Source organism: Oreochromis niloticus, linkage group LG13, assembly GCF_001858045.2.
Source record: "Oreochromis niloticus isolate F11D_XX linkage group LG13, O_niloticus_UMD_NMBU, whole genome shotgun sequence".
In the NCBI taxonomy this organism is placed as follows: Eukaryota; Metazoa; Chordata; class Actinopteri; order Cichliformes; family Cichlidae; genus Oreochromis; species Oreochromis niloticus.
This window is the reverse complement of record NC_031978.2, coordinates 28,861,373-28,885,350: the sequence shown is the minus strand read 5'-3', so window position 1 is coordinate 28,885,350 and position 23,978 is coordinate 28,861,373. Positions and strand designations below refer to the sequence as shown.

Sequence of the window (23,978 nt, the reverse complement as noted above, 5' to 3'; positions counted from 1 at the left end):
AGATTTTCATATTGTATAGGTTGTAATCAGCTGATCTGCTGCTCTTTGTGGATGTGCACAACTGAATTCAACAGGATGTAAGCAGATGTTTCACAGCAATCTTGGCTGAGTCCCATTACCTACACTAACTGTAGACTGCATATTGTCTTTACACTGACAGTATAAGTGTCACTGAGCAGTTATTACATCTTTCTCCATCTCTGAGTGAATCTAGCTCTTTGACCTAATTTCTTGGTTCCTAATATTCACCCTTAAAATCTAGAAGAAGTGGTGCAAAAATGAGCACTTTACTCCTCGGACATGTTCTGATTTCCAGAATATTTTTTTCCAGCAGTTGGATGCTTCAGAGATTAAATCTACTTGTCTGGTGACTGTTTCCATTATAATTAAAAATATGGCTTGATTATAATATTTCGCCTGTCACTATATTATACAGCAAATTTAAAAAACAAGAAAAATGTCTACAAAAGGAACTTTGCACAACAAAGAAAGCAAACTGGTGTTGTTCAAGTTGTGAGAGTGTAACACAGAAATAACTGCCCCTTTTGGGTGGCTTAGATTGACACAACCAGGAATCAAAACAGATCATTTGGGTTGCGTGACAAAAAAAAAACTTTAATAACTTTTAATGTTGACAGACAGCAAAAACAACAGGAAAGTGACAGCTGTACAGACGGCACAGAAATGTAGCAGCTATTCCTAAAAGAAAAGAGGAGGAGGTCATCAGAAACACTGGCAGGTGAAGTTTAGTTTCAAAAGTGTACAATAAGGATAAATATATTTGAAACTGTTAAAAGGATAACATACAAATAATACAAAAAGTCAAACTAATTACAATAAATTAAAATATATATCACACATGTACCACATCATGTGTAATTACATGTGATTGTACAAGATACAGTTTACTAAGCTTTAAGTTAAGAGAGAAATTGTTAGCTTATAAAAATCAGGTGTGAAATCTGTACCAATGAGTAATAAGGCCTGAAACAAACTAGTTTACATCCTCGTTGAAGGAGACAACTAAAGTAGCACCACCACATCATAACAAGCCTCTCACGAGTAAGGTGACAGCAACATGAATGACTTCATTTCACACATGAAAAATTAAAACAAAAAAGAATCCCTCACTTCTGAGTATTCTTCATTTGAAAATACAGAATTATGTCACAAGAGCAAAGCAGTCTCATCCCAGCTGTTAAATAACAGATCAAATAAATAGCAGATATCACCACTGTCATGCAACGTTTCAGACAGATGCAGAAAGAGATGCAAGCAGCTTAGTACTTTCACATAACTGCCAGCAGAGGGCAGCAAAGACTCATCCTGCTGCTCAACCAGCAGAGATTTGGCAGTCTTGTAGTCACCTAAAACTGTAAATCAGCAGGACATCAGATATGAAAATCGCATCCCAGGTTACCACAAAGTAATGAGGGGCACTATTTAGACTCATATCAGTCAGTGAGCTCATTTGTGAATATAAAATTATGTAGTAAGGGAGAAGAGTAGGATTCAGATCCTCTCACACAGCTTAGGATGCACCTCTTAAAAACAATTAAAATACAAATATTAATAAACATCATATAATTTCCACTCTGGTGTCATAATGTCATGGCGCAAGACTCGGACATCACTGAGAAAAATCACCCCAATAATCAAAGGATGGAATTGCAACAAAATAACGTGCAGCGCGATGTGAACTACAATTTGGTCCAGTATTTGAGCGTAAACATTTGATGAGGATTTAGATTTTTGAGTGAATGACTTATGAATTTGCTGTGATTTCTCAGACACACCACTGTCAACTATTGACCTTACTGACAACCTCAAGTTTCACATGTGATCTTCAATAAAAGCAGACCTGGAGTGTCAAAGAAGTGTGGTTACAGTACTCACAAACAAACTAACTGTTAGCTTTAACAGTATCAACGGCTTATATTAGTCCTTCAAATACACACACTGTGGCAGCTGTGTGAAGCATTCAACTTTTTAAAACATTTTTTAATATCTTTTCCCCATTTTCTGTTGAACGTTCATATTAAACACAGCTAAAGTTTGCCACATTTACATTTAGCATATGTAAATGTAATCACTGTGAGCCAAAAGCTCAAACAGCTTCTGACTGCCCAGAATACCAAGTCTCCAAACATTTTTGACTTTCATAAAGTAAAGGCCATATAGCTCACAAGCACAGGGTGCTTCGCCTCTGCTGGCTTCCAGAATGTAGCCAATCAGAACAAAGGGGGCTTTAAGAATGGGGCTCTTAAAGACTCAATAAAATGGCTTATTTCAGACAAAGTATAAACTGAGGTGCCGCATAGGGCTAACATAAATGAGACATTTATGGACAGTAAATCATCCAAACCTGTTTTTGACTCCCAGAATAAGAATAGCAAGCTAGAAAATAAACATCCTTCAATAATTTTATATCTATATCATTATTATATTTGTCTAGTTAGCCACAGTTGTTATTTCCTAAGTGTCAAGTGAGCTTCCCTGGACTTAGTCTAAATACCTGACATGATACTTAGCTAAGAAAAGAAGTAAAGTGATAAGTTAAAAAAAATCTAGCATAGCTTACTGTTAGCATAGTGTTAACACAGCTTTAGCTGGTTAGCAAACAAATAAGAAACCAAACTAGCTATGTTTCAGACTCCTTGGTAGCATAGCAATAATGCTCTTAGCTATATTTTCTTTTTAATAAAATAGCTAAAATCAGTGTAGCTAAACATCAAAGAAGTATGTTGTCACAAAAAGCTAAGAAATATGCCAGCATGTACAACCTTAACCTAACTTAAAAAGGCTGATGTACATTGAACTTAAAGAGCTAGCTTTAACCATTTTGAAAAACGACTTTTAAGCTGCTGTCATTAAAAAATTGTTGGCACGTGCTTGTAAAATGCTGATGTCAGCTTTTTCCCTGTAGTAATATTGATGTGAAGAATGGTTGTTTTCTCAGAGATAAATAGGGTCTTGTTTTATTTAGAGAGTAGATCATACAATTGACCTTTCCCCCATGAGAACATAGGGCAATGCATGCAGACCAATATTCTAAGGAGCTTGGAAAGAAAGCAACTTGACTCCTTTGGGTTTCTTGAAGATGTTTCACATCTATGAAGCTTCTTCAGTTATAAAACCTCTTAACAGCCCTTGTAAACTTTTCTCTGGATTATGAAAAATACTACTCTTAAACTGAGGCCCAAACAGTTACCACAGTTACCACTTCAACCTAATCTGACACTACAAAATGTGTTGTTTTCATCCAGCTATCCAAGTAAGGGACATCAAATTAACAGAATAAGTAAAACGCACATCCAGACTTCCACCAGTACTTAAACAATGACAGACATTGTTAAAACACTCTGACTTGTCAGCATTTGTTGAGTCGTTAATCCTCTATAGTTAAAGCATGTCATGGTATTTGCAGTCTGAAGATAAAAAGAAATAAATGCACTTCATCATGTCCTGTTATACAAAGCTGTTGATGAGCAGTGAGTGGAGTAAGATGAGCATAACTGTCACATTTATGGGAATGTTTTAGGGCTATTTTAGACTTGGTATGTTTCTGTCACTGTTTATGTCAAAATGCTTTAATAAATAACATGTAAAATACAAAAACTATTGACTTAAGTGACTGGGCAAATTATCCTAAAATTTCATATAGCATTAATTTAGCATTAAGATGCCAGAATGGAAACCCAATTTCAAAAATAACAGTGACACTATGTAGACTTTCCATGCTCTAGAAGGCATTTTTTTGGCCTTACAATTGAAATCAGTGACTTTGTTATGGACACTGAGTCAGAATGCTTCCACAAAAGCAGCATTGTCAGAGATGTCAAAGGTAAAAGGTCAAGACAGGAAAAGGTCTTGCTGGGATCACAGCACTGACTCAATGGCTTCCGGCATAGCTTCTAAGGCTTTGGCTTGATGCGTGACTAATGGAGATGTCTCCTCCTCTGCCTGGACGTTGGCCACCGCCTCCACTTGGACTTCCGACAGCTCCCCCTCCTGTTGATGCTTCTTCATCTCCAGCTGGTTTATGTGGTGGAGGATTCCCGCGCCAAGAGCGTCGCCCTCCACGTTCACTACAGTGGTGGTACGATCTCTGTTCACAAAGAGAACATTTGTTACAAATTTTGTGATGATGATGGCATCAAGGCAGACAGAAGGTTGTACTAACAAAAGGCATTTGCTTTTCAAAAGAGTAATTGAACCGAGTATCTGCAATTTGTCTCATAAAGAAGAACCTGTATTTTAAACATGACCTATTTCCATTTGTTTGTTTAACCTATGTGTGTGTTTGCTCTAGGAAAATACTGCAAGGGGGTTTCTGTTGGTCCTACAGTTGGGAAACGTTGGTCTAGTTGGGAAACTCTGATCTAGTTGGCTTACCATACGCTAGGTGAGGTGTAGGTGTACGTGATCATCTGTAGTCGTAGTTATGTTTTCTAATATGACACTCACACAATCCAGTCAACAGCTAGCATAAGGGACAGGTCGTTGGTCGGCAGGCCGATAGCCTCCAGGATGATGGCAATGGTGATGATGCCACCGGCTGGGATGCCTGCTGCACCAACACTGGAGGCTGTGGCTGTCACCCTGAAAGTGTGATTTACAATAAAACACAATAAATTTCCACCTGTTTATGCCAGTAGGAAATGTTGGTGGTATTATTGCTTAATAAAAGTTTTTCTCGTTCCCTGAACTTACAGGATTGTGAAGATCTGCCCAGCGTTCAGCTCGGTATTGTTCAGTTGAGCGATGAAGACAGCAGCGATGCACTGGAAGATGGCAGCACCATCCATGTTAACCGTGGCCCCAATGGGCAGAATGAAGCGGCTGATGCGTTTGTCCACACCATTATTCTCCTCCACACACTTTATCATAGAGGGTAGAGTTGCTGAACTAATGAGAGAAGAAAAATGCAAATGAAAAATGTCTTTCTTTTTTGGTATTTGTCACACTTACATGTTTCAGGTCTTCAGGCAAATTTTAATATTACACAATATTCACAATATTACATAATCTGATAATTCTACCAATATTACTCCAATACTCCAAGAGCACATCAAAGACTCATCTAGGACTGCAGTCCCCAACCCCCGGGCTGAGTCGTTTGGTACCGGGCCGCGAGAGTTGAGGCTCAGGTGTGAAATTTATGGTTTTCAGGGTTTTTATCGTTACTTTTTTATCATTTTAATCGTTAACTCAGTTTCCCTGGGTCTTTTCCCATGTGTTATGAATAAATCGTCTTTTTTTTGGTACCAGTACTGGTTTTATTTTGTTGTATTTATCTGCGACACCTTAAAGGCCAGTCCGTGAAAATATTGTTGGACATAAACTGGTCCGTGGCGCAAAAAAGGTTGGGGACTACTGCTCTAGGAGGTCACAAAAGAACCCACAACAACATCTAAAGGATTGCAGGCCCCAGTTGTCTCAGTTAAGGTCAGGGTCCGTGATTCAACAGTTAAAAAGACACTAGGCAAAAATGACATCCATGGAAGAATTCCAAGGGAAAAAACTGACCACAAAGACGACTGACTGATCACTGACATTTTTGGAAGGCTTGTGTCCCATTACATCTGGCCTAAAACTAACATACCAGCATTACACCATTCCAATAGTCAAACATGGTGGTGGTAGTTTGATGATTTGGGGCTGCTTTGCTGCTTCAAGACCTGAAACTTGCCATAATTGACTGAAGCATGAACTGTGCTGCCTACCTGAAGCTCAAATGCATTATGCAGCAGGACAATAATCCAAACCACACCATCAAGTCCACCTCTGAAAGTTTTTGGAGTTGCCCATCAAAAGTCTAGATCTAGATCTGACTCTGATACTTTGGCCGTTCATGCTTAAAAACTCCCCATTTTGGCTAAATAAAAACAATTCTACAAAGAAGAGTGGAAGAAAATTCCTCCACAGTGATGATTTTCATAATAAATATGCAAATATGCAAAAAATAAGAAATCAGGAAGGGCCAAATACTGAAGTGTAAGACTTCACTAATATTACATGCCAACTTTTTATTTACATACATTTATATTCACTGATGTGCAGCTTCCCTGTAACAGTTCATCAAGGATTCTGCAATGTACCAGTATACCTGGAGCAGGTTGCGAAGGCAGTGGTGAAGGGTGTTATTAGGCCAGACAGGAAACTGAAGGGGTTCTTGCGTGTTAAACCAAAGTAGATGAGGGGTAGGACGATGCCTCCATGGATAACGTGGCCCAGAATCGAAGCAAAGATGTATTTTCCCAGGCTGGTGACCAGAAGAACCACATCTTCCATCTCCACAATTTTACTGCCCACTAGGAACATGATGCCAAAGGGGATATACCTAAAGAGACACAGGAGAAAGTTAAAGTCAAATACAGCAATAAATAGTGCAGCACAGACAGTCAATGTCTATCCTTCTTTAACTGACTAATAAATGTCACAAAATATCTCCACATTTCAATTAATTTCATCCAAGAGCACTTACCACATGATCCAGGACACCAGCACCATGGTGGCCTCGTTGAAAGCATTGAAGAAACGGATGAGTTCCTCTCCCTCGTCACCCAGTTTCCTCAGTGCCACACCAAACACCATGGCAAACAGCACCAGACCCAGAATGTTCATGCCATCTGTTTCTGTACCATAAGGGACCTGAGGCACCAAGCAGAGTCACACTGTAAGAGCCTGAGCATACTGACAAGACTGTGTTAGAAGGGCTGTCAAAAACCTAGTTGGTTCAAGTGAAAAGGGAGCAAAACACAGAAGAGGAAAGGGTCTCCAGTCATGCAGAAGGTTTGACAAATATATCTTGGCAAGAGCATCTGTTTTACTAAGACTTAGTGTCATTGAATGTACATTAAAGAGCTTGAGTGGAAGAATCTTTTCTTGAAAAGTGAAGAGCTACAGCATTACCTAGGCAGTGGTTGACTGTGCAACTTCACCAAATCCCTTTCTTTTTTCATTCTGTCCATATAGAAGCAAAGTTGAATCACACAGTTTCAGCTGCCAACAAATAGCAACAATACGCTTCTTCTCCTGAAGAATCTACAGTTTGAGAGAATAACAACTGACAAATTTTCATGACACAGAATTAAGTTTTTTTAGTTTTTGGCTCTTGCTCACTTCATATTTACGTCAGCTCATGTCTTAACACTAGCGCTATATAAATACAGGCCATTTACCATTTACCATTTAGCCACTCACTACGGTGAGGTTGTACTGAAGTGCAATGTTACTTTAAGTTAAATGCTAACATTAGCATAGAAACATTGTTGTATGTTACTTTGCATGCTAAGCAGGGTTACAGTTTCTGGAAGTTAGCTAGTATGCTAATGATTGCGTTTGATAAACAAGATTTAACCTCATGATTTTAGTTGGCGAATTACCAAGGTAAGTAACGGACAGCCAATAGGAAACATTGAATATTTGCAGTTTTATGATCTAGCATAGTAACACTATTGTATGTTATGTTGCATGCTAAGCAGGATAACCATTTCTGTTAAGTCAGTTAGCATGCTAATGTTTGCGTTTGATAAACAAGATTTAAGTTCGTGATTTTAGTTAGCAGATTACCAAGTTAAGTAGCGGACAGCCACTAGGAAACATAATATTTGCAGTTTTATGATAAGCCATTAAAGTGCTTTCATGATATCTAACCTAAAATGTAAATCTCACTAGACGAATAAGAAAAGTTACTAGAATACTTGAGATTAATCCTCGGAGAACTATGACTCTCTGCAGAAAAGTTTGATTAGACTGGACCAAAGTGGTGGTCCACTGACCCATAATTCAAACTGCCTGCAAGGCTAAAATTGCTTGTTGATCCAACTTTAAACTAAACTTGTTTTCTTAGCTAATGAAACACTTCACACAATAGCAGTTCCACACTGATAATCACACATTGAACTCTTGGATGGAACCTTATGTGTATCCTTTCATTGTGGAAAGATAAACTTGTCAAATAATAGAGCTTGTGTAGACTGCAGTAGTATATACGACACCTTTTGCTTGCTGCAGAGTGTGTATGTGCGAATGCAAAAGTCTGGAGGCAGTAGAAGTATTCAGTGAACTGGATGACAAATAGGGACAAGGACAAATCCTGTGCTCAATCCCTTTCCATTGTGCTGAGCTCTCCCACAGCTACACCAGCTTCATCCCCTGGCACTGGGGTGGGTGGGTAGGGGGCGACAGTCCACCAAGACCCACGGCACACAAATACCATGGACCAATGCCAAAATCAGATTCCCCCCACTGTTCCCCCATACTGGGTCAATGGGGACAAGCCACAGCCTCTAGGGTGAAGCATTAGGATTTAAAGATTATGCTCAAAATTTAACAAATTATATAATCAAATAGAGTAACTTATAAAACTTCTCTTTGCTCTTTAATGATCCTCGAGTACAAACAAGCTACTTGAGTGCAGTGCTGCTAAAAGCCTTTAAAAGTGCTTCCTTGTATTAACTAACAGGATGCTGCTGTGGTACCAGCCTAAAAAGGCTTTTGTACTACTCCCTAAATGCTTTTGTTTAGCAGTCTGTGTACCATTATGCATCTGTTAGCCGGCTTCCGATCGTCTGTCTCTCCTGCTGACAAATAAGAAAAACCATCATACACTTGTCTATGATGCAACATCCACTACAAGTAGAAGGCAAGTGACAATCAAGAAATCTGGTGATGGTCCTCTGTCAGGATTTTGTTTTTCCCTCCTAGTAAAGACCAGCACATCATCTTGCCTCACATCAGGCATGCAGGTCATCTTGCTGGGTCAAGATGACCTGCATGGTGGCCAACACCTGCATGTAATTGTAAGGACCTGGTTGCTACAACAGTTACTGTGTGAAACTCCACTTTTGTCTTTCACCTTTTTGTCCTGCCTCCCTTCACGCCGTGGTTGGCCGCCCCTCCCTGAGCCTGGTTCTGCCGGAGGTTTCTTCTTGTAAAAGGGAGTTTTCCCTTCCCACTCTTGCTGAAATGCTTGCTTATAGGGGGAGTCATCTGAATACTGGGGTTTTCTCCCTCTTATTGTATATATAATATATACTGCACCTCGAGATGTATTGTTGTGATTTGGCAATATAGCTTATGAAGCCATTGTAGTAATATAGTTTTGTTGCCTGGCAATCAAGGAGAAAAAAAAGTACTCAGGACTAAGATGCCATTAGCTAACTCAGACTGCTGAAGCTTCATATAAGCTTATATTAAAAAGTATTCACTATTTACTAGATTTATTTAGCCTCTGGTTCTTTCTAGTGTTGTCACAGTATAATCACAGTATGGAATAATGAGTTGTGTGGAGAAGTGGAAAACATGTGAGCACTATATAAAGATAACTGCACTGTATGCAACATGAGTTTTAGTAGCAGAAGAAAATGCATGGATGGATGGTAAATGCAAAAAACCCTGCAATCTGCAGATTACATAAGATCTCTTCTGCTGGTATTTACAATTCCCATGTTTACGCTTGTCCGCACTTTAAAGAGCAGAAAGAAAAAGCCTTGTTTTTTTTTTCCTTCATATTAACCCTAGAACACTAACGTCTGCTGACTTTCATCCACATGCTGAATAATATATAGAAAAATTCATATCTATCTATCTATCTATCTATCTGTACATATATATATATATATATATATATATCTATATATATATATATATATCTATATATATATATATATATATATGCATATATATATTGAGAGAGAGAGAGAGAGAGAGAGAGAGAGAGAGACTGGACAAGGCTCACATGCATGTCCCTGCATGTGAGACATGCATGTGAGCCTTGTCCCCTCACATTCATGTTAGTGATAGTGTCAGTCTACACAGTGGTGTTCTAGAGTTACTTGTTTTTCCCTTTTTGAACACCTTTTATCCATAAAATCAGATTATGACATCAAGAAATTATAAGAAATATATCAGTACTTAGAATTTAAGAGTACTAAAACTAGTACTAGAAGCATTCATTGAGTAAAGTAATATTTATCTAATGATTATTTGGCACCAGTGAGCTAAAGGCAGATTAAAAACTCATAAATAAAAATGACTGGCCTTTAGCCTTATTTGTAGTGATTGTACTGTTCGCATGGCTATCAGCATTTCACCATCAGCCTTGACCCTCTTTCCCAAAACCAGCTCTTTCATTAGACGTGCACATACTGCTTATTCAGTGGTTTTGCACCCACGGGTGACTGACATACAAACAAGGTGCTCAGAGCAAACATGTACCTCAAGGATGGACGATGGCTTAACCTCCTGTTTTCAGTTTGACAGAGGTAACTGTTTGATGAGAGCACTTTCCTTTCGTAATCAGGTACTTTACGTGTTACGTAGTCTGCATGAAAAACTTCACGCAACAGATGTTCCCAGCTCTTACCTTTTGGTAGAGGGTCGTCCCATTGGTATCATTCCCCACAGCAACCATCTTGTAGTCTGTTGCGTACTGTAACATAAAGAAAGAAACATGTGCTTGTTTATTCTGTTGTATTGCTGAAATAAATTAATGTTTTTAGAAATTGAATTCTAATATAATATGACATCTGTTGAGTTGCTTTTTGAAAAATCAGATGCAGCTGTTTTAAATAATACATTTTACAGACATTGCTGAGGAACAGGGCATCTATCTGAGCAGAGATGTCACAAAAGGGGACCCACAAGCTGCCACTGACCCCCATTTTAAAATATGATAGATGTTTCCTATACCAATCTTCCTCGGGGGTTTTATTTTCTGATTTCCCATGGGCCTCTTCTTGGTTGTGCAGGTTTAAAAAATCCTGGACATTTTCAGGCTATGAGTAGTTCACTGTGTCAGTACTTTCTGTAGTAGACTTGGGACCCAGTTGGACACTGTCCACTGACGTTTAGTCTTTTCAGTAAACAGAACTGCAACAATGCCCCCTTTCCCTCAAAGCATTTCTATAGACACCCCTATAGGGTAGAGGTTTCCAACATCTCCTAAAGATCTATATGAGCTTATACGAGTCTTGGTTTTTAAAAGTTCTTGGGCATGTAGGCACATAGAGTAGATGGGTATAGTCTCAAATGAAAAAGCCAGCTATCCAATAATCCAAATCTCACACATCATTTGTTTAAACGTCTGTTTAAACATCGAGCTGCCTGTCATTTTGTGTAAATCCCCCCTCTCCTCTGCTTTCTTGGTCTAATCCGCTGTTGGAGCCATTCCCACGGGGGGCTCTACCACAGCATATACTGAGTGTGTGGGGGTACACTGAACTCTGTAACCTGGCTTCACTTTAAACACTTTTTCACTCTTTCTGTGAGAAATAACTGAGTTATTTGTGTATGTGTGTCATTTACAGGTGTGGTTTGGGAGAAGTTTAAGGTTTGATGAAGTGTGTCTGTGTGTGATTAAAAGAGTGTGAACGTGCTTTCCTTTCTCCCTGTGTGTGCATGTGTGTATAGTTAATTTCTATCACTTCATCCCCAAATATTGAATTTTCCAGGTCCTTGTTTTAGCTGTAACAGCCAGGATGTTACTAAGAAGTGGAGCGGCCCGTGTTGAGGAGTACTGAGGCGAGGTGGGTTGCTAGGCTAGCTTTAATGGAATGGTTTCGCCATGGTAACGGCTGGTGAGGGACAAGAAAAAGAGGTGTTCGGGTGAACAGGGGAGCGCTGCGGACTCTATTCTGGATGTCTCCTCATTAAGAGGCTCTTGGTGCTCTAACCAGGATTTATGGCAGCTGTAAATGGATTTGTAGCAGCATCCGTGTGGTTGGGAAAATAAATTTGAATGAACAATCTGCACGAGACACAGGTGGTACAGAAGACAGAAAGAGGAGGATAAAAGGTGTGTGTGTCTGTGTGTGGGGGTGGGTAGGAAGTAAGGAGCTGGCACTCACAGAACGAAAGGCAGCAGCCACCAAGTTTGCTGGAAACAAATTCCTGAGAACAGAAGCAAAAACAAGTTAGCGCCACAGAAAATTACAGTCATATATTCTTCTGTGTAAGCCACTTTATCTGAACACACGGTAAAAGGCCAACATCTACGACAACAATGAACAGGTATTTCAGAATCATGTGGCTATCCCACCCGAACAGTAAATTCTCAACAGGATTGGTTTATCATCGTCGTATCTTGGCTTTTTCACAGGATCCTCTCTAAAGTTTGCAGCCCAAACTCCCTGATAAAGCAGCTGTTCGGACACGAATCTGCTGTCTGTTTCACCTTTTCATAAAACAAATTAGCGAGGTCTTACCTAGGATTAGTTATCTTTCCCTGGAGGTTACACTGTTCTCGAGTCAACTGAAGGTAAAACAAAGTCAGGCAGAGGTGGAAAATAAAATGAGACTAAATTTAATCGCTTTATACCTTTATAAATCTAACTCAAGCTCTGCAAGTCTCACATGCTACTCAGTTAGTTTTTAGTATAAAACTGATACACAGTGTAGTGAAGATTCATATTTTCTTAAGTTATCTTTTGCATCAATTTCCTTTCTATTTTTTCTTCATCATTATTTGGCTGCTGTTCATTTGTCAACGGCTCGACAAACTTTACGTGAGGTCTGCATTACCATAGCAAAAGGTTACAAAATTTCATGGCAATGCATTCCAATAGTCACTGAGATGTTTTGCCAACATGAAGCACTACTAAAAGTGTCACTACTACTAACAGTGTCAGTACAATCTTGTGTCTAACATGGTCACAAGAAGCACTCACAGGAGAACACTGATTGCAACTGAGATCATCTTAGATGTTACTTTGACATGTCTCGATGCATTCTCAATGATCCAGGTAAGGAAATCCCTAAAAGTTGATTCTGTTCATCAGTCGAGACTGAAGAAGTCACTCTTCACTTTCTCCCACTGAAAATGCTACATCCAGATGAACAGAATCAACTTTTTGGGAGTTACTTTGTCAAGTAACATCCACCTAAATGCTGCTGCAGGCCAAGCACACCTTCTGAATGGCATTTATACCGCACCTGAATTTGCCCGATCCCAGCCCAGTCTGAATATCACAGAGTATAAGTGACATTGCTGGTTAGCGATCAGGTACACCTGTATGTAGTCCATAGTACTGGATTTTGGATGTAGAGACACACACTATTGCTGTTTTGTTTTTTCCGTAATTTGAATCATGACAGTAATAACAGCATGGGAAATGTGACATAATCACAATAGTCAGTTACTAAAAGACAGTGAGGAACAATAGGAGTAATTTGGCACTGAGATGATTTTTTGTCTTCCATATTTATGGCAACCTCAGTAATGCAGAGGATAATAACCAGATTTACAGGGAGTTTATTTAGTCATCCTCAAAGTGAACAGCCTACTTTGGTTCATTATCCCTTTTGTTGTTATAAATCCCTCATTCAAACATTTTCTTGACAGATTGTCACAGACAGAGTGTCAAGGAGTTTACTTTCACTACTGTAAGATAATCATACAGGGATTACTGGAAGCCTGCAGGCCCTTTCTACATACTGCTGTGTGTTTGTTGTAACGTTATCCTCTGGGGTCACACTGTATTGTGCAAAGAAATACAGGCTTTGCTCACATCTATTCCCATGGCCAGACCAGAGCCAAGCAATTCAGCTCATAACACCATGACCCCGTCAACTCTGCCTTGAGTTCAGGGACAAATGCTGCTTCAGCTGTTGAATATCTCAGCTCCCCAGGACACACTGGCAGGTAGCCACAATATCTTCACTTAGTCTTTTCTTTCCTTTCCTGATGTTGCAAACAAGTGATATGTTTTGGTTAAATTCTTGTTGCAACCCAAGATTCCCTAAATTCTTTTCCTTTATATGAAGGCAGTCAGGTTTCATCCTAGCACATGACCTCAGCGAGAATCTGGATTAAGCCTGGGAACCCAGAAGTGAGCTGGCATGATTTTCCCAGAGTCTCCCTAGAGGCCCACTGTCTCTCTGTGGACTGATGTTACATAATAGCTTGACTTTCTAATTAATCGAAGCCAAGTATCATGAATGATCATTTCAAGGCTTAATTCAGATCCTATGATGTGATCTGAAATGACCCGTCTGTCTGTTGCTGGTTCTTCTGGTTTTTAGATGGCACTTAATGCAACAGTTTACAGGTTTTTCTACTGAATGGACACATATCCAGCCAGTTTAGTAGTATAAATTTGTGCTTCAGCTTTAATGAGAACATTTTAGAATTTTTATTGATGTATAACTCAGCATTAAATAGCTGATGTGTGTGGCTGTAAATTGTCCTCCTACAGTTTATGAATGCAGGTTACTTCCCAAACTTGCTCGCTTTAGCCTCTCGTTAAGATGTATTCACTTTTGGCAGTAAAAACCAATATAGTCCTAGCTAAAATGCTAAAATGCTAACGGTAAATCTTCAAAATGCAAAGTGCAGAAACCTCAGCCTTATTAAGAAGATGAAAATAAAATGCTTATTAGTTTCTTAGCTTGCCATACATTAAATAGTTGTTATCAAGCAGAATTGGTAAGCATCTTTCGGAAACAAGTTAAAACAATCCAAAATATATGTTTAGTCCTAAAAGCTAGCAAAGAAAAGCTAAAATATAGAGAGGTTATTTAAAAAAATGGGCAGACTAGCAAGCCACAAAGCTAACACCAGCATTTTGATACTTTGATACAAATAAAACTGACTGGCTGAACCTTCAGGTTTTTAGTCAAACACCACCTGCCTGGTAGAGCACTGAATAAACAGACTATCTGGAGTGTGGGAAAATAATGTAATACCCTGTAATATGACACATGTTTATGGAACATAGACAGCAGAAAGCATGGACATAGCTTTTGGGTGGGAAAAATGAAACCATTGCTGAAATGTCTTAAACCTGCATTCAGTCCACCAGGTGGTGATACAGTATCTGTGGTTTCAAAATGTCTTGTGGAAGTTTATGGGAAAATAGCATTGTGAGTAAATGTTTCCAATGAAGTCTGTTGTGTAAATTGTGGCTGTACTATTTTTCAAAAAGAAGGAATATCCATGCTATGCTCACTGGCTAAAGGTTTGTGATTTAGAAGTTGTTAGGCAATGTGTGAGTGGTTTCACAGTCAGACCTGTCCCACCTCATCCCATATTTGAAGCCGAGACTGCAGAAACTAATCTTGAGGCTTGACAGAACTTCAGAAAGCAACAGGGGTAACGTCACAACAGTGACCATCTTTCACACTGTCTATATCAAGAAAATGCACAGTAATTTATCTGGTACTAAGACTAGCCGCCCTCAAACTGCTCCACCTGCAAAGTTAAAAGTTAGCTTTCTCAATAGTACCTGAATCAGAAACTTGTTAAAATGAATATTCCCAAAATATTCTTACTTTCTGAATCAATAGCTTTGCTCAAACAAATGAACCTTAGTCTATATGTATAAACATAGAATGAGAAGTAGACAAAAACACTCTCTTCACTGGACTTAGCTTTCACGTTCTGTGCTGTTTTGATGTAACCCACTGTGAAATTTACACCATCCAAGTACCTGCAAAAGCATAAAGTCTGAGAAATAACAGCAGCATGTCCACCTGCTATCATGATAAGGGAAGTGTGCTAGCTGTTTGCACTACAGTCTGCTGCAGGCTTTGCACCTCTTTGCCTTCCCCAAAATACATCCTACTATTTCAACAGCTGTCAGCTTTCCCTCACACTGTGGGAACTTATTATTAACCAGTGAAGGCCGCTGAAGAACACTGATATTTATAGGCTACCAGCACAGCTTCCATGAACAACTGCCATCCAACCAACTTTACAAGGAGTTGAGTTAAAATTGTACCAGAGAACCTCTACCTGTATAATCAAGAGTTTGCCCCAAAGACACTGACTGTGTCTCTTCATAATCAGCAAAAAGCCATCAGTAGATTTTTTATTTGTGCTTATTTGTCCCCTGGAAGCCATTAACCTGCAATCTGGGCTCTATAAAGTATCCGCTATCGGACACAGTTGTGTGTAACAGTGGCGTCAAGATACACTCTTAACAGCCTCTTAACTGGCAGCTACGTTCACACTGCAGGTCTTAATGCTCAATTCCGATTTTTTGATCAAATCCGATTTTTTTGTCTGCTTGTTCACACTACAAATAAAATGAGTAAATGTAGTGTGAACGCTCAAAGCGGCCCGCATGCGCAAAAGAAGACGTCACACACAACGCGCTCTGTTTAGACCCAGCGCAAACAATATTGTTTGACTGATGGCCCTTAATATAAAGACTTCAGACTTTGCGTTTCCCAATTTTTGCTTTAAGTTATTTTGTTATTTACATAATAATGTAGATAACCTAATAATTATCCTTACTGCTGTTTTAGAGGAGCGGTGCTTCAAAGGATAGTTGCAGATTTCTGTCAGAATCTGCAGATTATACAGTACAAATAAAATGTTCACGTTTCTCCAACGTTGTCTTCCCAACAGTTTCACTAACATCTACACTGGATGGCCAGGAAGCGTTCACGATGTCTTCTCCGGCGCTGATAATTGGCGTCTGTCTTGTGTCAGTGACGTAAAAGACGGATTTAATGCGACATGACCGTTCAAACAGCAGTCCCTTTCTAAAACATCAGATATGTATCGGAATCAGTACCACATACGAAAGTGACCCAGATCGGATTTGTGCCCATACCATGATCGGATATGGGTCGCATAGGGTCAAAAAAATCGGATTTGATGCGCTTTGGTACATATGTTATGGCATGGTGTCGATCAGATGTGACATGACTCTGCAATAGTCCGCTGTGCAGCCTGCCCTGCTGTAAGTGGCACTTACAGCTCCTCTAATTACATCAGAGGTTAGACAAGCATTTGTAGCAGCATGGAATTGTAAAGCGGCAATCAACTATTTAAAAGCAAGAAAGGCTTTAAATACTTTAAGTAAAAGTACTCATTGATACATTAATCGGCTTGCAGTGAAGGTGGAGCAGATTTTTAGAGAGACTGCTTTCTGATACAGTTCTGAAAAGAAGTGCAGAGGGTTACAGGTGATGCAAGTAAAACTAACTATTAGGCTACACTGAAATGTAAAGTTCTTTAAGACGAGTGCAGTGTGCCCACTCTCAATCTGAGTGGTAACATTAAAACACTTTTAACTGTTAGGCAGAGCTCTCCATCCACATCAGAGCAGCAGACCGAACGGAAGATTTGACCTGAACAAATAAAGCACTGTTTACAGATACACTGTAGGATACACTGACCTGCTCCATGGGGTCACTCGGTGGTTTACTGGCTCATTGTGACATTGAATCTAAACACTCCCAAACAGGACCACCGCTGGAATGTTATTATAAGTGTAATCACACTCATTTAGATAGTACACAGATAAAGTCTTCTACATTGACAGAGAGAACTTGGTTGTTTCAGTGGCGCACATGTGAGGCTTACTACAGCAGCCGTAGCCTTACTGAGCGTGTGCGCACGCATGCCTAGGATGACTGCGAGCGTGGAGCCATTGGTGTGTGTAACTAACCAGCATTCCCAAACCGCCCCGAGGCACGCTGTGCCACAGTTCCCATCAGATTCACTAGAGTACAGCACACAAATCCCCTTCTTGTCCCACTACCCAGCATGTCACCGTATCCACTGTTTAAGGCGATTAAAGAGGGCTCTTTACCTGGCCAGATCTAAGAAGGAGTCGGTGGTCTCCTTGTTGCTGCTGACGCTCTCCAGTCCCAGGTTGTTGGTGTTCAGGGCTCCCGCGCCCACTCCGGGTTTGATGATGAAAGCCAGGGCTACCCCGATCCCCGAGGCGATCAGCGTGGTCACCAGAAAGTAGGCGACTGCGATGCCCCCCAGCTTGCCCAGGGACCGGGTGTCCAGGCTGGCGGCCCCCGATACAAGACTGCAGACAACGAGGGGCAAAATGATCATCTTCAGCATCCGGAGGAGCATCTCACCGGGGAAGGCGAAGTAGGTCATCTGCGCTTTGGTCAGGTTCATGCTGCGGACCATCATCCCGAGCCCGACGCCCACCAGCACGCCCGACACCGTCAAGATCACCAGCAGGTTCTTTCTCAGAAACTCCATCAGCTTTTCTCTGAGGCTCTTCTGCGAGCTCTTCTCCAGGATCTGGTCTGTGGATGCTGAGCCGGGCATGGCGTGTCCGTTTATCTCGTTCTTTTTCTCCATTTTTAATTTTTTCTATTATCTCCGATGCGGCGTGGAAAGCCCAGTCCGGTTTCAGACAGCGTGGGTAGGACACACGTTTCTGTGAGGGCTGGTCCGGCGTTGAGCTCTGAGCGCAGAAGCGGCAGGGCGAGCCAATGGAGAGTGAGCGACGACACAAAAAGCCAAGTGGAACATGCGCACAAAAGGGGGTACTTTATACCAAAAGCAAATGATGCAAGAGCGTGGGATATTGCCAGGGTCCAGTACTGAATAAATAACTGAGGGTTTTATGATTAAAACAGCAGACAAAAAGCCATTCCACCGGAGTGCGCGCTCTGCTGCTTTTCTTGTCTTCTTCCTAATAATGCAAACACATGAAAGCACCCTTTCAAATCACTCATCTTCTGCACTCTTTGGAAAACCCACTCGAATCTTGGGCTTAGGACGAGAGCATCCTATTTCATGTCTACTTTTAGTTATTCACTATAAACATTTAGGCCCATAGAAGATATTTGAGTGAAATAGCTGTCTTCTCTTCATTTTCAAACGGATCACACCAACATTTGTTTCTCTAACGGGCAGAAATAGTCAGTGCAGTGGGCCGTGTCTGTCTCAGCCTTTTGGCGTGGTAATGAGATTAATCGTAATCTGTCACAAACCCGTACTGCTGCATGTTGATAATAAAATAACAGTTACTGTTTGCAATATTATGGATATTTTAGGAGCTTTATTAAACTTTTTTTCTGTTAAAGTATCGTTTTTACACAAATCCTTTCTGCATGCAATTTAATATTTTATTTTAATCTTTTATTATTATTATTATTGTTATTTACAAGCCTTTAGTAGTCAGTGGAATACAAGATCTGCTCTTGAAGCAAGCGACCAATCAGGCTGCAAGAATGAGAATAGTGGATGGAGAGCAGAGGCCTGTCAGCACCATGGTCAGCGCTATGCGGCTCCTAGAGGGCGCTATTCACCAGCTCTTTTCACCTTTTCTTTTCTTAAAGCGTCACATTTAGACGGAACAGCAGCGACAGGGAAAAAGATCGAGAGCTTTCATTGGATTTCCGTCATTTTAAAGGTTCAACAGTCTCTTCTGTTGGAAGATAGGAACTGTTAGGTTTCCTCACGTTTACTAGTGAGACTCTCTGTTGCACTGCTGGTGTTTGACCACAAGATGATCCCATTGGAGAGCAGTTGGTTTAGTAAAGAGGCAGCTGACCAAAGGTAAGCCATGAAAGTACGCATAAAGAGAGCGGCCTTGGTGCTGGAAAGGTTTTCATATTATTTTTTCTTTAACAGTTTATTGGCTTTTGTGTCTAACAAAGATGTTTATCTTTATTATTCTTGATGTTTGTGTAGCAACTGTAAGTGTAAAAAAACGTGTTAAAATTTGATTTGATCTTCTTTTCATTATAAAATATATTTTTAAAAATGGTTTGTAATATATTGGATCCACATATGAATCATTTGAAAGATTGTATCATATATGTAAAATCAGATAATGTTAGACATTGTTTGGCACTCAATCAATCCTTAAGTCTAACTTCTACTGGGGGCGGGGGACTTAAACGTTATTTAGATAATGTTTGAAAATAAATGCCCAAAGGCAATTCAAGATGGCTGTCAAGTGGTGACATGTGGTTTTACTGGAACTTGTGTGCTTTGTAGTCGATGATGTTTGCATGACTGTAATGTCTGATTAGTTTGTTTCAATGGGAATTGCTTATGTTGAATTGCGCTGTTTTCACCCCTTTATAATGACTGAACTGACAGCCTGTTGCTGTTTCAGATGATGCAATAGCTTTTACACATTTTCTATGACTGTGAAATGCAGATAATGTTTTAGGGAAACATATCAATAAAATCAGCAGAGCCTTTATAAAAGAATGTAGCTAATACATTCAAAGGAGAGAGGGGCAATATTCAGACGACGCAGGCAGAGGCAGTCCTCTGTTTCCCTGCCTCTGTGTTGTCCTCACTGACCCCAGTGCTGCTGTTGCTAAGTTGAGTTAAACTTTGCATGTCTCCACCAATAGAGACAGACTGCCCCCCTTCCCCTCACAGCTGTGTGGCCTGAATGCTGGAAATAACCACCGGCTTGTGGATCTGGAGTCATGGCTGTTTAACAGTGGCTAACATTGGCGCCCTGCCATTGTAAACTGCAGGGGGGGAAGAAAACAGGGAAAGACACATACTTAGCTTCCTTTTGGAGATTGCTGAGCTGTCACCCAAGGACAAGCAAGAAAGAGCTGGTCCTTTTTGGAGGTACCGAGGCCCAAAACTGACCAAAATCAGTAAAGGTTTGCTATTGTAGTCATTATTATTATTATACCTATCCACAACCTTTATGGTCATTGTAAGGCGGTGGCGTGCTTGTGAATGAGGCAACCACCTCTTGTGGTACTGTAATCCAGCAGATGCACTCCATCAAGGCATCTGCTGGATTGCAGTACCACCATGCCAACAGATAGACACAGGGAAGAAGTGTTCAGCTGTTTCAGTTTTCATATACCGAGCCTTCATAATGACTTGAGCGGATCTGGAGTGCCAGGTCTTCAGTGAGAGCTGCTGTAGCTGGGGTGGACAAACTGAAATTGCTACCACTGAGTGGATTAGTCCACTTGTAATCTGGCCATGCTCAACTCAACTCAACTCAACTCAAGAGTTTACACCAGAAGGACTGAAACTGCCCCCTGCACCTGCTTTGGTCTCACCAAACCACTGTCCAGTCCCAGGTCTATTGTTGTGCTTACTGCATTCCTGTGAAGGCTTACTGGGTCACTTGATGGAACACAGTTTCTCCTGTGCAGTTCCTGCTATCGCAGAGAAGTGTCCAGCTGGAGATTGAGGACAAGCCACCAGGAAAAGAGTAGAATCCCTAAATGTGAGGACCACCACTACCTGCTTTGTTTTCCCTCTTTTGTCTTCTTTTGGTTGTTCTCTTTAGGGGTCACTGCCTCCTTCTCACCCATCCATCTCTAGCATTCTCTTCTGTCACACCACCCATCTGCATTTCCTCCTTCACTACATCCATGGATCTTCTCTGTGGTCTTTCTCTTTTCCCCCAGCCTGAAAATCTTTATTGTACATCCTTTGTCCAGTATATCCACTATCTCTCCTCTGCACATCTCCAACCAGCCTCAATCTCAGCTAAAACAGCCTGAGCTGTCCCTCTGATACAGTCATTTCTAATCTTGTCCATCCAGATCACTTTCAGTGAAAATCTTAACATTTCAGCTCGGCTTCCTATCTTTTTGTCAGTACCACCATCTCCAAACCTTACATCTCACTCCCATCTTTACAAATCCTGACACTCATCTCCACCCACTCCACCTTGCCTGTACTCTCTTCATCACCTCTCTTGTGCACTCTCTGTTGTTTTGGATGGTTGACCCCAGGTATTTAAACTCTCCCACCTTCACTATCTCTACTCCTTGCATCTTCACCTTTCCACCTCTCTCCTTTTCATTCCTGCACATGCATTTAGTTTCACTACTACTAGTGACTTTCATTCCTCTTCTCTTCAGAGGTCACCCTCCATCTCCTCCCTACACTATAGATCAGAATTTTGTCTGCAAACATCATAGTCAATGAAGACTCCCGTCTAACCTCATCTTTTGTTTTAATAGGCTGACACCAATGACAATAACATGTTTTCTCAAGGCTAAACTTTGGCATAAGAATTGATCTCATCTTAACTTATTTTATCTTATCATGTGAAATATTCACATAATTCAAATGAACATTATTTTAAGTATTCATTAAACTTGCTGTCAAGATAAAACCGGAATTCACAGCTCTGTGCACAAAGCTTAGTTTGTGACAGTCATATCTAACTTCCAGTCCAGTTGTCTTCTACAGGTTGTGCTCAACAGCTGCAAGTTTCAGTTTTGTTGTTTTAAGAGTTGTGTGAGTATGGTTTCGAGATTATACTTAGATTAATTTGCACTAAAAGATTCACCAGTCACTTTAAAGAAAACAACCTAGGACGAGTATCTTCATATTCTAACAGACAAATTGTGGTTAAAATCATCATATTGTGAAATTTATTACATACCGGGATAATAATATTAATGCATATAAATATAATATTTGTAAAATTTATAACCATAAAAATGCTGCTTAGTTTTATTTGGGATTACTGCTGTGGTTGAGTATTTCTGCCTTTATAGAACATGACAGTGAAAATGACAGGGCACTGTACAATAATGTTCAAATTGTTAATGCAATATTATTGCTCAATTACACCTATATGCTACAGAGACCCACCATGTGCTCAGTCTCATGAGAGCTGAAAATAGAACATGTACAACAGGTGGCCACTGATGCATTGTCCACAAAGTCAACTCTGAGCAATAGCAACGTCACGACCAATAGGATAATTCACCTTTCACATGTTAAAGCTGTGCACATTCTGTTATTCCAGGGGGCCTCAAGACCCTGCACAACAAAATATGCCGAAAGGTTACAGATGATATTGTTATGGTCTCTGACAGTGGACTCATCTCTGTGCTTGGCCTGCTAGACGTCAGTGCAGCATTTGATACTGTGGACCACAGTATTTTATTACAGAGATTAGAGCATGCTATGGGTATTAAAGGTCCTGCGCTGCAGTGGTTTGAATCATATCTATCTTGTTCGTATAAATAGGGAGCCTTCTTCACACACTGAGGTTAATTATGGAGTTCCACAGGGTTCTGTGCTTGGACCAGTTCTGTTTATTTTCTACACGTTTCCCTTGGGTAGTATCATTAACATACATTATCATTGTTATGCAGATGATACCCAGCTTTATCTATCCATGAAGCCCAATTCGTTAAACTGCAGGAATGTCTTGAAGAAAAAGATGTGAATGACCTCTAAATTCCTGCTTCTAATTTTGGATAAAAGGTTATTGTACTCAACCCTACAACATAATGTTTAACCAGATACTAACACTGGATGGCATTAGACTGTGCCACTGTGAAGGATCTTGAAGTTGCTTTTGACCAGGATATATCCTTCAGTGTGCACATTAAACAAATACATAGGACTGTTTTCTCGCATTTGTGTAATATCTCTAAAATTAGAAACATCCTGTCTCAGAGTGATGCTGACAAACTAGTTCAAAAATGTATTACTTCTAGAATGGTCTATTGTAATTAATCATTATTGAGCTGACCTAGAAACTCTTTGAATCCAAAGGATATTTCTCACTGTCTCACTCTCCTCACCCCAAGCGGTCGTGGCAGACAGCTGCCTCTCCCTGAGCCTGGTTCTGCCTGAGACTTCTTTCTGTTAAAAGGGGTTTTTTCCTTCCCACTGTTGTCAAGTTCTTGCTCATAGGGGTCATCTGATTGTTGATATTTTTCCTCTGTATTATTGTAGAGTATTTACCTTACAATATAAAGTGCCTTGAGGTGACAGTGATTTGGCGCCATATAAATACATTTGATTTGCAATTGAATTAATTTTTAAAAGTTTGTTTCCAGAGCTTTCAGTTACACTTCATGGCCATCCTCTTCACAGGTACTGTGCATAACCCCTCTCATCATGTGAGTCTTATTACACAAAAGAGTTGAACTTGTGGTAAGATTTCCCTCCTCTTTTCTAACTAACCAAAGAACCAGTATATTAGTTGTATTCCACTTCTGCTTGTCATCACTCCACCTTTGACAGTGACTCATGTTCAATCATGTACACGTCAAAAAAACAAAGACAAGGAGACACAACAGACACCTGCTCTTTTTACAGTTTATTGTATATGTATATTTATATATATATGTATATATATATATAAAACTACAAAAGTAAGACTGTTTCAAATTCATAGACAGCTGTACTTTTATTTCAATTACTATGTATATATATATATATATATATATATACATATATATCTCTCAATATACATATATATATATATATGTATATATTATCTACAGTCCACATTTGG

At 40.1% G+C, this 23,978-nt stretch overlaps 1 protein-coding gene across 1 annotated transcript; it reads right to left on the bottom strand.

Annotated features, from left to right (window-relative positions):
* Positions 1–594: 594 nt before the first annotated feature.
* slc1a4 (solute carrier family 1 member 4) lies at positions 595–18,227 on the bottom strand. The gene is made up of 8 exons (XM_003452301.5): positions 17,550–18,227; positions 11,856–11,898; positions 10,373–10,438; positions 6,488–6,654; positions 6,110–6,343; positions 4,714–4,908; positions 4,468–4,602; positions 595–4,108 (listed from the first exon to the last, which is right to left on the bottom strand). The coding sequence occupies exons 1-8, from the start codon at positions 18,062–18,064 to the stop codon at positions 3,880–3,882; spliced, it is 1,584 nt and encodes a 527-aa protein (XP_003452349.1). The 5' UTR covers positions 18,065–18,227; the 3' UTR covers positions 595–3,879.
* Positions 18,228–23,978: the final 5,751 nt, after the last annotated feature.

Coding starts and splice junctions, on each gene's coding strand:
- slc1a4 (XM_003452301.5), bottom strand. CDS start 18,064: ATGGAGAAAAAGAACGAGATAAACGGACACGCCATGCCCGGCTCAGCA. Junction 11,899..17,549: donor TCCTTCTTAGATCTGGCCAG/GTAAAGAGCCCT, acceptor TTCTGTTCTCAG/GAATTTGTTTCCAGCAAACT. Junction 4,909..6,109: donor GCCTTCGCAACCTGCTCCAG/GTATACTGGTAC, acceptor TTCTCTCATTAG/TTCAGCAACTCTACCCTCTA.